The sequence below is a fragment of the Hyperolius riggenbachi genome, chromosome 10, assembly GCF_040937935.1.
Source record: "Hyperolius riggenbachi isolate aHypRig1 chromosome 10, aHypRig1.pri, whole genome shotgun sequence".
NCBI lineage: Eukaryota > Metazoa > Chordata > Amphibia > Anura > Hyperoliidae > Hyperolius > Hyperolius riggenbachi.
Window position 1 is genome coordinate 185,220,148 of NC_090655.1, and position 16,431 is coordinate 185,236,578.

The 16,431-nt window shown below is 42.4% G+C and overlaps 1 protein-coding gene across 2 annotated transcripts in view; it reads left to right on the forward strand.

Annotated features, from left to right (window-relative positions):
• SAMD8 (sterile alpha motif domain containing 8) overlaps nucleotides 1-16,098 on the forward strand; it is a 119,512-nt gene extending 103,414 nt beyond the window's left edge. For both annotated transcript variants that reach the window (XM_068255389.1, XM_068255388.1), the window contains exons 4-6: nucleotides 2,522-2,639; nucleotides 9,074-9,224; nucleotides 11,738-16,098. In XM_068255389.1, coding sequence (XP_068111490.1) covers nucleotides 2,522-2,639; nucleotides 9,074-9,224; nucleotides 11,738-12,042 — 574 coding nt within the window. In that variant the 3' untranslated portion in view covers nucleotides 12,043-16,098. The remainder of the gene's footprint in view (nucleotides 1-2,521; nucleotides 2,640-9,073; nucleotides 9,225-11,737) is intronic.
• Nucleotides 16,099-16,431: the final 333 nt, after the last annotated feature.

Sequence of the window (16,431 nt, forward strand, 5' to 3'; positions counted from 1 at the left end):
AGGAATTCTGCACTTCCCAACTGCATTTCCCAACCGCCAACTTGGCCATGCAGCTTCCCCCTTACTATGGGGAGGCCATCTATTGGGAGGAGGGTGCCTCTAGCTGCCTGTTAGCCGCTCTCCTATTTTCAGTGGGATGGGGATATGGCTGTGCTCTTATTCCTGCTTCTTTATACTATATTACCTCTACATCATAGTGGGGGTTCTTGCCAGCAGAGAGGACTGTGGTCCGTAGAGCTGGTTTCCCAGTAAGTTGGGAAAGGTGGAGGTTGTGTTAGTTGGTGGGGGAATAGCAGCTGGTGTAATGTCATACACCCACTTTAAAGCATGACTGAACTAGCATGGCATGAGTAGATAAACATGGGTATCTGTATTACCTATCCTAGTAAGAACTTGCTTGTGTTCTCTTTTTGTTCATTTTTCTTATTGCAAGAGTTAAGGTGGCCATACATCTGTCGATTTTGTGGCCGATTGACCAATTTATTTTTTATTATCAAACTGGATGAAAATCAACAGTTTTTAATAATTTCAGGCCGAAATGGGTCGACTGTATCGATAGGACATGCTGGGAAACTTGGGCCAATGTGGTCAGTTAGGTGCACAGCGGTAACAGCGTGCAATATTGCGACAGAACCTCCGGCTTCTGTCCTCCCAAATGTTAGCTGTTCCCTCTGTGCCAGTGTGTGTAAGTACTTTACTTTCTGTTGTCTTCGAATTTCCCCTGTACTTCCGCATTTGCCTCCCACGTGGCTACTGTCATATAGCATGTGGGCTGCGTGTGACATCACACATGCGCCCCATATGCAAAATGGTAAGTACGGTACGGACATTCGGGGGCAGCACACAGTATTTAAATGCACGGGCACCAGGGGGGAACATCTAACATTTGGGAGGACAGTCAAGAGGCCAATTCCCGAAATCTTTCATGCTGATATTGATCGGGAATCGATCTGTGGTGTATGGGCAGTCACCAGATCTCTCTCGGTTAGATCAGAGAGAGATCTGTCTCCTGGTAGAATGTGCCCATATGCAGATGAGAGAGTTGATTGGAGTGCAGCCTTCCTGAATGATAAATAGAAGCTAAAACAATGGCTGAACAAACACTGCTCAGCTGATTGAACAACATTTTACATCAGACTGAAATGGCTGTTGTGTACACTTTGAACTTAAAGTGAACCCGAGGTAAAAGGGATATAGAGGCTGCCTCATTTATTTCCTTTTAAGCAATACCAGTTGCCTGGCTGTCTTGCTGATCCTCTGCCTCTTATACTTTCAGCCGTAGACCCTGAACAAGCATATGCAGATCAGGTGTTTCTGACAATGTTAGAACTGACAAGAGTAGCTGCATGCTTGTTTCAAGTGTAATTCAGACATTACTGCAGGCAAATAGCTCAGCAAGGCTGTCAAGAAACTGGTATTGTTTAAAAGGACATATGGCAGCCTCCATCTCACTGACCCCGGGTTCACTTTAAAGGGAACCTGAGAATTTATATGTACCTGGGGCTCCCTTCAGGCTGATGGCTCCCTTGCCATCCTCCTGGGTTGCCCGCTCCTCTGCTAATCAGCCCGGTATTTCCTGTAGTCCCCGCTTACAGGGCATGCGAGGTGCCCTTTTGCAGGGGGCATGTGTGCGGCTGGACTGCGCATGCTTCGACTGCAAAAATGTACAGAACCGGCTAGTGGAGGATCAAGGCAGCCTGGGGGAACTGCAAAGGAGCCACTGGTCTGAAGGAGGCTGGAGGAAGCCCATATAATTCTTTTTTCCCAGTCTTTGGTACAATTAAAGTGTACCAGAGATGAAGTAATTTAATAGATTTATACATATCTGGGGCTTTCTCCAGCCCGCAGCCGGGGCACCACAGGCGCAGTGGACAGCGACTGAAGAACGTGAAAGTTAACCGCTGTAGGGTACAGGAGGATAGTATGGTAACAGTGTGGGCACAGGACAGCTGCAGAGGGCTGTCAGAAGCCCCAGGTAGGTGAAACTGGACATGAGGGATTGAACACTTAAAGGAAACCAGAGACGTACAAGGCTAAAGATTTGCTACTTACCCGGGACTTCCTCCAGCCCCATAAGCTCTTCTGAGTCCCTCGCTGTATTCCCGCAGTCTGCCGTTCAGCCGCGATCAGCCCCGGTAACTGGCTAAGTTGTGTCAGACGGGTCTACTGCGCATGCGTGGGAGGTCCAAGCATGCGCAGAAGACCCCGACTGGACCTGTTACCGGGGCTGATCGCGGCTGAACAGCAGACCGCAGGAGGACAGCGAGGGACTCAGAAGAGCGTATGGGGCTGGAGGAAGCCCGGGTAAGTATCAAATCTTTAGACTTGTACGTCTCTGGTACACTAAGGAGTCTTGAGAACCTTTTTTTAACCATTTTGTATAATCTCTGAAGCATGGTTTGCCTTCTTTTGTGAAAAGCAAGCAAAAATTAAATTGCATTATCTTTTGCTGTATGCACTGCTTTAGTGAATACCCTTTGTATAATTTTGTAATTTTAATCTATCCCTTTTCCTTCCTCAGGTCCATCCTCTTACGACGTCTCTGTAGTTTAATGGGAACTGTATTTCTTCTGCGATGTGTTACCATGTTTGTTACATCATTGTCTGTTCCTGGTGACCACCTGCAGTGCTCTGGAAAGGTATTTGTTTACTAAACTGTCTGGAAGGGGGGTTGGTATATACATGTTTGTGCATAATTGAGGCTTTACAATCCTATTTCCTGATCCCCCACATGCCCACCAGAACTTCATTTTTTTCTGGTGTGTCGGGGGGACCTGGGTAATCGGGATGTGCAGTGGTGGCAGTGATCCGTAGATGGCCTTTGCCTCTTCAAACTAAAGCAAGGAGGTGACCTGGCATCAGTAGTGGAGCCAATGCCAGCTTGTGCACTGTAGCTCTGCCCCCTTGCACATACTCCAGCGTAATTTTGTTACTACGTAGTGCAGCGTGATGCTGAATCTGAATGGGGTTAATAGTGTGCTGGATTTTATCTGGCAACAGCGCCATCTAGGGACAGCCAGTTTTATTATGTCTGACATTTGGACCTGTGGAGGAAAAGGGCTAATATCGAACATAGCCCAACATAGAATTTGAAAAGGTTGATGAATATATACACTATTTTTTGTTGTTGTTTTTCTCAAGAACTTTAGTAGTATCAGCAGCTATGCTGTTAGTAGGCATATAGTGTGCACAATTAGTACCATAGCGTCCTAGTTACTTGGTAGTAAAGCATCTGTATGGCATACCTAAACTGACATTTTTCAGTAACTAAACTGCTTGGATTTGTGAGAGGTTGAAGTTCGTGGACATTAAAGGGAACCTAAACTGAGAAGGATGTGGATTTTTCCTTTTAAAATAATACCAGTTGCCTGACTCTCCCGCTGATCCTGTATTTCTAATACTTTCAGCCACAGCCCCTGAACAAGCATGCAGATCAGGTGCTCTGACTGAAGTCAGACTGGATTAGCTGCATACTTGTTTCATGACTGTGATTCAGCCACTACTGCAGCCAAAGAGCTCAGGGGGACTGCCAGGCAACTGGTATTGTTTAAAAGGAAACATCCATATCCCTCTCAGTTTAGGTTCCCTTTAACCTCTTGCACAATCTGTAGCTCATGAGTTATATAGTTCTTCACCCACTACTATAAGAAATAACTACATTAGAATCTCGCTATAGTAAACGCTGATATGGTAAACCACTGGATATACTGTAAACTCAGTTCTCAGATCCCAGGAAATGCATCTATATAAATAGAGTATACAATGTATAACCAATTATGATATAGTAAACCTCTTTTCCTGGTCCCTTTGAGTTTACTATAAAGGGATTTTACTGTACTTATTAAACATCGTAATTTAATATGCACATTTATAAACTAATGAAGTAGAACAGCAGACAAAAGATTTTTTTTTTTTAAAGTGTAGTTAAGAATATTTGTATTGCTGTCTTTCAGGACCCACACACAGGTCAATAGTGTTCTAATAATGCAAAGAATTAACCATTACACTGCCAGCTACATGCCAGTGCCTTGCTATTTTAGAATTGTGAAATGTCATGTGCAAATGTCCAAAGTCTATATTAGTCAGTAGGGATTGTCATTGAGATGCAAATACATTTGAGATGATTTATGCTAATTATAAAATTATGCTAATTATGCTAATTATAAAATTATGCTATTATGCTAATTATAAAAATTTAAAATGCTAAAAGACTAATAAAATCCTTGCAGTAAAAGCTTTTAATTGCTCAATTTTCAAGCTATGTAGATTTGCAGTAACATTTGCTAAATTCTACATCAACTTAGAATTAGTTACTGGTACATGTTTCAAGTCAAGTAGAAAGTTGCCATTGTGCCAAAATGTGTTATAAATGTCTGTGGCACAGGAATATGGGGTAACAAAAAGGACTATAGTCCACGGCAAGCAAAATTTGTTTTGTACTAAAATGCCTTTAGACATCTGTTATGTGTATGGATGCGAAAACACAGAAATGCTTATAGATGTCTGCGTCCGTTTATATGTTAATTACTCACAATTCCAAAATCATCAGGAATGAGTGATTGATACACCACATTGATCAACAAGATGCAAATAATTCTGACCTGATGCAAATGTTTATGGTAATTTTGTGCAAATGAATGCAGCTTGAAAATGGACCAATCAAATGAAACCGCAGTATTTGATTTGTCTGTTTTCAACTGCATATATTGTCATACCTGGGCAGCACGGTGGCGTAGTGGTTAGCTCTCTCGCCTTGCAGCACTGGGTCCCCGGTTCGAATCCCAGCCAGGGCACTATCTGCAAAGAGTTTGTATGTTCTCTCCGTGTCTGCGTGGGTTTCCTCCGGGCACTCCGGTTTCCTCCCACATTCCAAAAACATACGGATAAGTTAATTGGCTCCCCCTAAAAATTGGCCCTAGACTACAGTACTTACACTACATAATATAGACATATGGCAATGGTAGGGATTAGATTGTGAGCTCCTTTGAGGGACAGTTAGTGACAAGACAATATATATATATATATATATATATACACTGTACAGCGCTGCGTAATATGTCGGCGCTATATAAATACTAAATAATAATAATAATAATACCATTCAGAGGGTCGCAGCGCTGGAACGGTGAGGTCGAGGAAGATTTGGGAAGCCTCTGGACTACAGTGCTCTCCATAATTATTCATACCCCTGGCAAATTTTGACTTAGTTACTTTTATTCAACCAGCAAGTAATTTTTTGATGGGAAATTACATAGGTGTCTCCCAAAAGTTAAAGGGACTCCGAGCTCAAAATAAATAAGAAAATGGTACTCACCTGGGGCTTTCTGCAGCCCAGTGTAGGTCGGGACGTCCCACTGCGTTCCTCCTGGCTCTTCTCCCAAGGCCCTGTCCATATATGGCTGTCAGGCGGCTCCGTGTCTGGCTCCTTCTTCCGTATAGGTCATAGCTGACGTCACACGCCGGCCGCCTCGCGTCATCACGCCGGCCGGCGTGACGGTACTGCGCATGCGCAGTTTAATCGCGCATGCGCCATACTGTCACGCTGGCGACATGTCGGCATGTGACGTCAGCTATGACCTATACGGAAGAAGGAGCCCGACACTTGGCCGAGTGTCGCGGGGGAGCCGCCGGACAGCCATATATGGACAGGCCTTGGGAGAAGAGCCAGGAGGCCGCCGTGGGACGTCCCGACCTACACTGGGCTGCAGAAAGCACCAGGTGAGTACTATTTTCTTATTTATTTTGACCTCGGAGTCCCTTTAACCACTTCTGTGCCAGGTTTTTTTTTGCTGATCGGTGCTGCGTGGGCTCTCCAGCCCGCAGCACCGATCAGATAGCAGCCAGGGCGATCAGACTTCCCCCCCCCCCTCCCCCCCTTTTTCCCCACTAGGGGGATGTCTTGCTGGGGGGGTCTGATCGCCGCTGGCTGTTTGCGCTTGCGGTGGGCTCTTCAAAGCCCCCCTCCGCAGCGCTTTCTGGCCTCCTTCCCCTTCCCTCCCTCTCCCTCCCCCTGTGAGCGGCGCAGGACGGATTTCCGTCCTGCGCCTAATGGGATAGGCTTTAGCCTATCAGATGCCGGCAATCCCCGGCCAATCAGAGGCTGTGGATCGCCGATCTCCTCTACGGCGCTGCTGCGCAGCAGCGCCGTATATATGTAAACAGCGGAGAAGATCTTCCCCGTTTGTTTACATTTACCCTGCGAGCCACGATCGGAGGCTCGCAGGGTGTTCACGGAGACACCCTCCGTGAACTGACATGGAACGGCCGCTCCATGGAATCCACTTCAGGATTCAGGGGCGTACTTAAGCGTACGCAGAATCCTAAAGTGGTTAATAAGACAATGTACAAGAGGCACTATTGTGAAAAAAAAAACATTCTCAGCTTTTTTTTTTCTTACATTTGAGCAAAAAGTGTCCAGTCCAAAATTATTCATACCCTTCTCAATAATCAATAGAAAAACCTTTATTGACTATTACAGCAATCAAATGCTTCCTATAATTGCAGACCAACTTTTTGCATGTCTCCACGGGTATTTTTGCCCATTCATCTTTAGCAATGAGCTCCAAATCTTTCAGGTTGGAGAGGCTTCTTGCCATCACCCCGATCTTTAGTTCCCTCCACAAATTCTCAATTAGATTGAAGTCAGGACGCTGGCTGAGCCACTCCAAAATGTTAATGTTGTTGTTTGCTAACCATTTCTACACCACTTTTGCTGTGTGTTGTGGGTCATTGTCATGCTGAAATGTCCACTGGTGCCCAAGGCCAAGTTTCTCTGCAGATTGCCTGATGTTGTCGTTGTGAATCCTCATGTATTTTTCGTTTTTCATGGTGCCGTTTACTGTGATTAGGTTCCCTGGTTCATTGGCTGAAAAACACCCCCAGGGCATTGGGTTCCCACCACCATGTTTGACAGTGGGGTGGTGTTCTTTGGGTTGAAGGCTTCACCTTTTTTACGCCAAATGAAGGAAATTTAATTGTGGCCAAACAATTCAATTTTTGTTTCATCTGACCATAACACAGAAGACCAAAAGTCGTCTTCTTTGTCCAGATGAGCATTTGCAAAGGCCAAGTAAGCTTTTGTGTGCCTTATTTGGAGAAGTGGTGTCCTCCTTGGTCTGCATCTGTGGAACCCAGCAGTGTGCAGTGTCCGTTGGATTGTCTGCCTTGAGACATTGCCACCAGCAGAGCCCAGATTCACCAGGATGGCCTTGGTGGTGATCCTTGGATTCTTTTTCACCTCTCTCACTATCCTCCTGGCCAGCACAGTTGTCACTTTTGGCTTCCACCATGTCCTCTGAGATTTTCCACAGTGCTTTACACGGTAGCCAATAGAACGTGAAAACATTTAGAAATGGCCTTGTAGCCCTTTTCTGACTTGTGAGCAGCCAAAATGCGCAGCAGCAGGTCCTCACTGAGCTCCTTTGTCTTAGCCATGACTGTCCACAAACCAACTGCAGAGAGCTGCTATTTTTTACCTGTTGAATGGATTAAAACAGCTGTTCCCAATAAATCAGGGTAATTAGGATGCTTTAGAACAGCTTTGACTATTTGGAATGGTATAGAACTTTGGATTTTCCCACAGTCAGTGACAGTTTGTGTAGGGTATGAATAATTTTGGACTAGACGCTTTTTGCTCAAATGTAAATAAAAGCTGAGAAATGTTTTGTTTTCCACAATAATGCCTCTTGTACATCGTCTTATTATCTTTTAGGAGACACGTATGTCATTTCCCATCAAAAAATTACTTGTTGGTTGAATAAAAGTAACTTTAAGTCAAAATTTGCCAGGGGTATGAATAATTATGGGCAACACTGTACCTTGAAGCTTCCCTTTAGTAAGGTGCGTGTTCGGGATGGTTGGAAATGCCTATTTCCGATTCCGCAGAAATTCTGAATTCCTCCAATGCCAAATTCTGTTTTCCAATTAGAGGAAAAATAGAAAATCAGTCTTGTGATAGGTCTAAAATTACTGCCGTGACCTGTTTTTTTGCAGAATAATTCTGTATTCTCTGATTGGTCCAATGCCTCCGAGTTTTGCGATTGGGCTAAAATTACTAAGTTGCAGTAAATCTGATCTCCGCGGAATTCCAATTTCCATTTCCTAAAGAAATGCAGAAATTTCAATTCCGCGGAATCCGAATGAGCATCCCTAGTAAGTATGTTTTCTTTTCTTTTTTCTTCACAAGTACACTTTAAGCTGGCTATACACACATCAATTTGTGTAATCAATGTCTGACCAATTTGATCGCTTTGATCCAATCTGCCAGTAATCCATTACTGCAACATATCCGATTGCTTGATTCTGTGCTAGGATGGCAGGACATAGGAACGAATCAATTTCTATCTGATCAAATTCCAATTACCGTAGACAAAGATTGCAATATATGCAGCCATTCATTGGCCAGATTAATCTAGGCGGCGGGACTAGAGGTTTGCACTTTAAGAAGGGGCAATGATGATTGGCCCCACTGATGGAGGAAGCGGGACAGGCACCTCCGATGTACCTGTGATCGCCGCCGCTTGAGGAAGAGGGTGATTGGCCACACGTATGGAGGGGGCGTGACTGAAGGCCTCTGAGCCACAGCCGCATCGATGATTAGCCCCACTGATGAAGGAGGCAGGACTGGCGCCTCCGATATGGACGTCTTCGCCGCCGCTTCAGGAAGGGGGTTGATTGGCCACAGATTGAGGGGGCGGGACGGGAGAACTATGACGTGCGCGGTCGTGCATAGAAACAAAAAATGACACTTTGAAATTAAAAATGAGTCTGAAGCCGCGGCCCACTGTAAAATGTCCTGCGGACCACTAGTGGGCCGCGGACCCCAGGTTGGGGACCTCTGTATAGAGCCATAATCCATTTCTATGCGTGGCTAGCTTTAGTTGCACTGGCTACCTTTGAGCTGTTTTAAATCCTTTTTGCCAATAATGATTCCTTATTCCTAATAAGGAATTACAAACCTTAACCATAAAAAAATGTATAAATGTATAGACTAGTTTCCGTAAATGTTTTTAATGTACCACGTGGTATAAAATATATATAATTCTGGATGACTAAAATGTTTGTTTCATTTCAGCTATATGACACTATGTGGGCCAAACTTCAGCGTGCATTTACAATTTGGAGTGGCTTTGGTATGACACTAACTGGAGTAAAGACGTGTGGAGATTACATGTTCAGTGGACACACAGTGGTCTTGACCATGCTCAATTTCTTTGTAACAGAGTGTAAGTTCATTTTGGCTGAACTTATGTTGTTTTTATGTTTTAATGTTGTTTTTCTCTAACAAAACAAAACAGGAATTTCAGTGTATGGTGTGCAATATTGTGTTTAAAGGGAACCAGGGAGGAATGATTTTTTAAAATAAAAAAAGATTTTATACATACCTGGGGCTTCTTCCAGCCCCATAAGCCTGGATCACTCCCACGCCGCCATCCTCCGCTTCCTGGATCCGCCGGTACCGGGCCCGTCACTTCCGGCGGACGCGGCCAATTGTCAGCATCACAGGGGCTCCCTCCATACACGTACGCATACGGCTGCGCAGTAGGCAGCCACACACGTAACTGTATGGAGGGAGCCCCCTGTGATGCGGAGAATTGGCCGCGTCCGCCAGCCGACTGGTGGTAATGACGGGACCCGGTACCGGCGGATCCAGGCAGCTGAGGACGGCAGCGTGGGAGTGATCCGTGCGTATGGGGCTGGAGGAAGCCCCAGGTATGTATAAAATCTTTTATTGATCCTCTGGTTCCCTTTAATAATTTATAATATCTGTGTGATACTGCCATGTAGAAATATTGTTTAAGACCCTCAGTACAGCTATCAACACATAAGTCTTATGGCCGTACATAATGCAATCTGGTTGTATCGTCTTATTTAAATCTCTGTAATATGAAGACCAACACATTAAATGTCATTTGGATATACTGTATAATCTCGTTATACAGTAGACTCTCATTATAGTAAACTTTGATATAGTCAACCTCTGGCTTTAGTAAACTCGGCCCCCAGGTCCCAGCAAATGCACCTGTAGAAATATACAATGCATGACCAATTCTGATATATTAAACTTCTGATATAGTAAACTACTTTTCTTGATCCCTTGGAGTTTTCTATAAAGGGATTTTACTGTAGTGAACTCCAAGGGACCGGGAAACGTGGTTTACTTTATTAGATATAGTCCTATAAATGGCCCAGCATGCCCTGGTTCATTCCCTGCTGCAAAGAAGCAACTCTGTCCTCCCATTGGAGATGCGGTAGAAGCACTTACACATTTGGTGGACTACAAGGTTAAGTATACCCTAGGGTTGCATAGCCAGGTTGGACAAATTGCTGGTACAGTATCCAGGGCTCCTTAAAAATTGCAGCCATTGTTACTGAATAGAGGCAGCCACTCACTTCCTGTGAATGGCTCTGATACCTCTGCAGGTAGGAATTGCATCACTTTCTGCTTAACTTGGGCCAATCATGAAGCCATCTTCAAAATGCAGCCAATCATGATAAGCCACTCGCATCTGTAAAGCGAGTGGCTCCGATACCTCTGTGGGTGGGACTTAGCATTCTCCTCTCCACTCTACTTAGTTTTGTAGTAAGTAGGCCTGCTCTGATATGCACTACAAGTGAAAAGTAGCCTGTACTGCGCTCCACACGCTACCAGGAGCGTCATCGCTAACAAGGGACAAGATACCCAGGAGTGCATACAATCTCGTGGGAGGACTGTGACAATACTTTTATCAGTGATTGCAATGTGGAAGAGGTAACGCTGCACCCTCCTTTAATTACGTTCAAATTATTGCTCATTTTCCCCAGGCTGCTTATTTTTACTGTACTGTATATGCAGCGCTGGTGCCATTCTTCTTGTCTTACAAATTTTATCAGGTATCGAGTCACCTGCTACCAGCCTGAGGCCACTTGCACACTACATGCAATTCCGTCTTGCAATTTTGATGCGATTTTACATGCGATTCCGATTTTTTTATCGGTACTGCATGCTGCGTTTTTTCTGCATTTCTCTTCTTATTTTGATAGCATCCAGGGAAAATCTGAATCGCAAATCGGATTTGCAGTATGCAGGGGGCCTAAAGAGACCATGGGTTTCACACTGACATATGGCGCATGCACTGCCCACTTTGTATTATATCCAGAGTCAGTGTCAAGTAGGGGACAAAAAAACATGTTTACTATAACAGAAGTTTTATTATATCCAGGTTTACTATACCAGGAGTTGCTCCCATAAACTTATAATGGAGATTGGCCAGGACCTCGAGAGGTAGTTTACTATACCTGAGTTTATTATAACGTGATTATACTGTATTGTTTAAGTAAAGCTTACACTTCACGTGTGATAAGATTGAAAATGAGATTGCATCATGTATGGATTTCTGGGAAGTATTGGTGTAATTGGGCAGTACAGTATTTCAGGTTGAAAGGTGTTTAATTCATGTTGAAAGGTGTTATATTCATTCATTTATGTATGTGTGTATATGTATATATGTATATGTATATATATATATATATAATATTTCATAATGTTAGGTCACTTGCAAGGTTACTCACAGAGTTGTGCTTTCCATGTTTTCTTTTATTTGCCTCAACGGTAATTCTGCAGGAAACATGGAGATTGTAAGACTAAAGGCAGTCTCCTGGGTGACTTAACATGTTGGTACCTGCCAATAGGTGGTAGATAAGGTAACTGGAGATTGTAACGTGTCCATATATTCATCACAATTATTCTGTCTTTCAGACTCTCCTCGAAGCTGGAACTTCTTACATACTCTTTCATGGGTCCTAAATCTGTTTGGCATCTTTTTCATCCTGGCTGCCCACGAACATTACTCCATTGATGTGTTCATTGCATTTTACATCACTACAAGACTTTTCCTTTATTACCACACCTTAGCCAACACACGGGCTTATCAACAGAGCAGACGGGCACGCATTTGGTTTCCCATGTTCTCATTCTTTGAATGCAACGTAAAAGGACCTGTTCCTAATGAATACTGCTGGCCTTTCTCTAGGCCCGTCTTTCTGAAGAAAATGTTTAGCTAATTTATTTCCTCTGCAAGAAAGTTGGCATTGTAACATACATGTTTATATACAAAACAGTGAAGTGATTGGCAATTTGTGGCATTTCCACTTCTGTTAAACTTCGGCTTACTCTGGGTGCAGGGACTAAGGAGCATGAAGCATTTGTATTGGCTGAAAAGCATTCCCTTAAAGACAGCCACTGTGGTAAGCCTTTTCCACTACCCTTTGATTTGATCCTGATTGCTAATGGATCGCAAAACGCAAGGTACATTAAACTAATGGAAACAGCAGCAGCAAGTTCCATTAGTGCGATCCAATTCCGTCGCAGTTTTTGTCCAAGTGCAATCGTCGTCCTGCCCCGTGGATGTAATTGAGCTCTACTATACTGAGTATAGTAGCTCAGTCACAATCGCATAGTAGAAATTTAAATGCGATTGCAATCGTGTTTCATAGTGAAAAAGAGCCACAAGAATAGATAAACACTCATTTTAAAGGAAAACCTCTTAATAGTTATTTTAATTTGGTCATGGGCCTGCATATAATCAACCATTTAACTTATGATTAGTATTCTTATACCAGAATGAGAATTTAGGTTTTTTTTTTTTAAACTGTTGGTAAATGGTTACACTTAGCTTGCTTTTTTCGGAAAACTATCCTTCTAGGACACTAAATACAATTATAGGGCTTTATCAAATCCTAGGACAGTCACACAGCACTGTCAATTGTAGAGATGCAGTGGTTAATGGGGGTCTCTAAACAAGGTCAGTATAGGTAGGTGAAACAATATGGTTTCAATGAAATCTGCATGCAGTCTCTCTATATGAATAGAACACTGCAGGAAACTATGAATTCTGTTTGGGTATGTAAAATTTAGGTTCCCACTTTGTGCGATTTATAGTTGACTGTAAATTGGAACATATCTTTCAGTAACATTAAATTGCAAAATGCCTTGTGTAACAGGGATTTGTTCTTTGTAGTTTTAGAGTTGCACTATAAATGTGGCAAGGAATTCTCTAATAACTTGAAAGGCTGAAGATGTGATTCCGCACCAGTTTCAGTGAAGAAGTCTGGATTTTAAAAAACTATTCTGAGACTGTGACTGGCACAGGAGTTTATCACACCTCCATTTCTGGAATCTCTGTAAGGTTTTCAATTAAGTGGTTAGGCTTTGCAGAACGTCTTGTGTGGTACTGGGGAGCCCCTCTAGGGCATGTAGGGCATGGAGGGTACTGGGTAGACCCGGATAACCTACATATCTGAGTTGAATGCTATTGACTTGTGTAGCTAGCAGAAGTAGCTTCCATAAACTTTACTGCTGGACAGCTGGCTTCATTCACAAAGAGATTTACATGCTCAGTGTTCTAAGCAAATTTATTTTTGTCTGTACATAATACTTTATTTGAAATTAATTAATATGGATGTTACATTAACTCCACTTATACAGTTTCATATTTATTGAACATGTATGATTCATGGACTTTGCTACTCTGTTTCCTAAAAACTGTGAATTATCTTGCAGTGTGTGGTATGGTAAGAAATGGAAGGTTATTCCTAAAATAAGGCCAACAAATATGGATTGTGCAAGTAATCTTTTTTGTGTTTAATTTCAAAATTGGTCTGCCTTAAAATGAAGTTGTTTCTGTTAAGTTCACTGTATTATATTACTGCATACAGCCTAAGCCCACCATTTTGATCTAGAAATTTTGTATGTAAAAATTGATGTGTTCATTGAACAGCATATGTTTTGATCCTGTCACCAGTCTTGATTTAACACGAATTACTGTTGCAGTGTGATAAAAACTAAAAATGGGCTTATATCTGAAATCCTATAATAAGGTAATTTGATTTGACACGTCAGCCCACATTTTTACAATTATTAATTACAAGCATTAAGATGTTTACATATTTAGATGTGCAAAAAAAAAAGAAAGCAAATTATATTCTCAAGTTAAAGGTAAACTTTATCCATTCGTTCTGTGGATCACAGTGAGATATGCTTACCACTTTCTAAGACTCTCAGAAACACTGACCCCCCCCCCTCCCCATTTCCCACTAATAAGTTAAACAGCAGTATTAGCACAGTTCCTAAAATTGAAGATTCTTAAATTCCCTGTAAGAATTAGGGTGGTCAGGAGTCTATCCCAGGCAACAGATAACAAGCAGGTTCTGGCTGTCCTGTTCACGTACCCCTCAATTTATACGTATAATTAAGGTTTTGGTTAATTTTGGCATCAAGAAAAGCTGACCCCCTATCAATACATTTTTCTTAGAGTTCATCTACTATATTGGCTTTAAATCGGTCCCTTTAGCAGATGTTTTGGTTCTTCTCCCAAACAATTGAGTATTCCTAAAAGATTCCCTTATTTTACCTGATGTCTCTAACCCCCTCCTGTCACCTTTCTTCTAACATCATCCCCTTCCAGATACCCAAGGGCTGTTTCATACAGGCGGCAATCTTGCTGCAATTCTGCCATGATTGCGCTGCGCTTTTAATTCCAAAAGCACTCAATGCAGCATTTCAGGAGTGATTCTTGTTTCCAGAATGAGAATTGTAAATGCAATTGTGGTAAAATCAACACAATTTTCAGTGTGAAACAGCCCTAAGGCTCCCTGCACACTGCAAATCCGTATTCCGATTCCGTTTCCGATTTTCCTTGAATACATTCAACAGAAAAACGGATCAAAAAACGCAGCATGCAGTTAAGATTAAAAATCTGAATCGGAGTCGGATGTAAAAACAGATTAAAAAGCGGAATCGGAATCTGAAATGCATGCAGTGTGCAAGAGGCCTAACTCTCAGCGGATCGTTCAGAAACCGCCTTATCAGTCCGCCAACAGCGCGTACACACGACGCGCATACTGTCGGCTAAAGACCGCCCAGTGGGAGGGTCCGGCGGACCCGTTGTCGCATTTAGTAGTGCGTGTGTACGCACCTTTTGTAACAGCTGAGTTCCATTGCACAAAATGAACAGTGTAGGCAGAAGGCAAGCACTCAGCTGTGTAAAACACAGCAACACCTAAATCAAACACTGTCTGGAAAGTCACCTTGCGGCAGGCTCTTTGTTGTACTGTGCTTTAAATTATACATCCAGTGCTGCTGAGCTGATAAACCTTATTAGGTCTAAGGCCATATACCAAGCAGTAGGAAGGGATTTCACAGCCTGGCCATGAATCCAAAATACCCTACAGGAAGAATGTGAGTAGCAGCCTAATGGTGGCCATACATGGTCTAATTTTTCAATTAGATAATTTAGTTTGATTATTCCATTAGATCGAATATAAAGATTTTTCCAGCATGTCCGATCATTTTTCCCGAAAAAACGGGATAATCGTTCGAATTTCTTGATCGAAAAAAAAAATATTTTCAACTTTCATTCAATTCGATCATTTAGATCGAATAAACGGGAAAATCGAACGTTTTTATTGTACCGTGTATGGCCACCATAAGTCATGCTTTTCTCTCATAAATCATAGCAGCATGGAGGGTGAATTCCTAAATAGGCTATGCACTTTCCTAGAAGGCACTGCAGGAAGCTTCTTGAAAGGAGGGGAGAGATCATTCCCTGCAGCCAGCAGTCATGTGGCCACTCAAATATTTCCAGAAAAAAAAGATACTTCACTGCTGTTTATCTGATTAGTGGAAGATGTAGGAATAGTTTTGGACAATCCATATTCCTCAACTGCCTTTTTTGCAGCGAATATCTGCTTAAGGCAACTTCTGGGCTCAAGACATGTTCTACATGGCAAAGCAAAATGTAAAATGTTGTTTTCTCAATGCCATGTAAGCAGTTACAGATTTCTGTAGATGATTATAGGGATGATTCATTCAAATTCACAGCACTTAGTAAGCATAACTGTTGAAGATCTGCAGGGGAGGTTACTAATAGGCACTCTGCTAGCCAAAGAATTTGGTTTTGTGGAGATATTCCTTAAACTTTGTTTTTAATTCTGTTGAAATTATTATACTTGTTAACAACATTACAGAATTGGATTCCGTTATTCCAAAAAGTGATTTGGGATGTGTGCATTGTTTACATTTCTGTGGAAAGTATTAAAAAAGATACAGATTTAATATGAGTGGTGTTTGTTTTGTTGTCATTCCTGCTCTGCTAAGCATGAATGTATCCATTGGCATGTAGCACATGCACCTTAGAATTAAATCTACTAACTAGTTTGCATAAAAAGTGCACCCTCACGAAGCTCAGTTTGTCTAAAGGTGGCCACACACCATACAATTTTTTAAATATCTGTTCAATTTAAGAATTGCAATCAATTTTTCTGATGGATTGTAACATTTCAAAAAAATGACCAATGTACCACACACCTATGTTCAATTTTGTCCTCAATTATGATAAAAATGATTGGAAACTCAGAGAAAATTGCTTGGTTGTGTATAGTAATAAATTAACA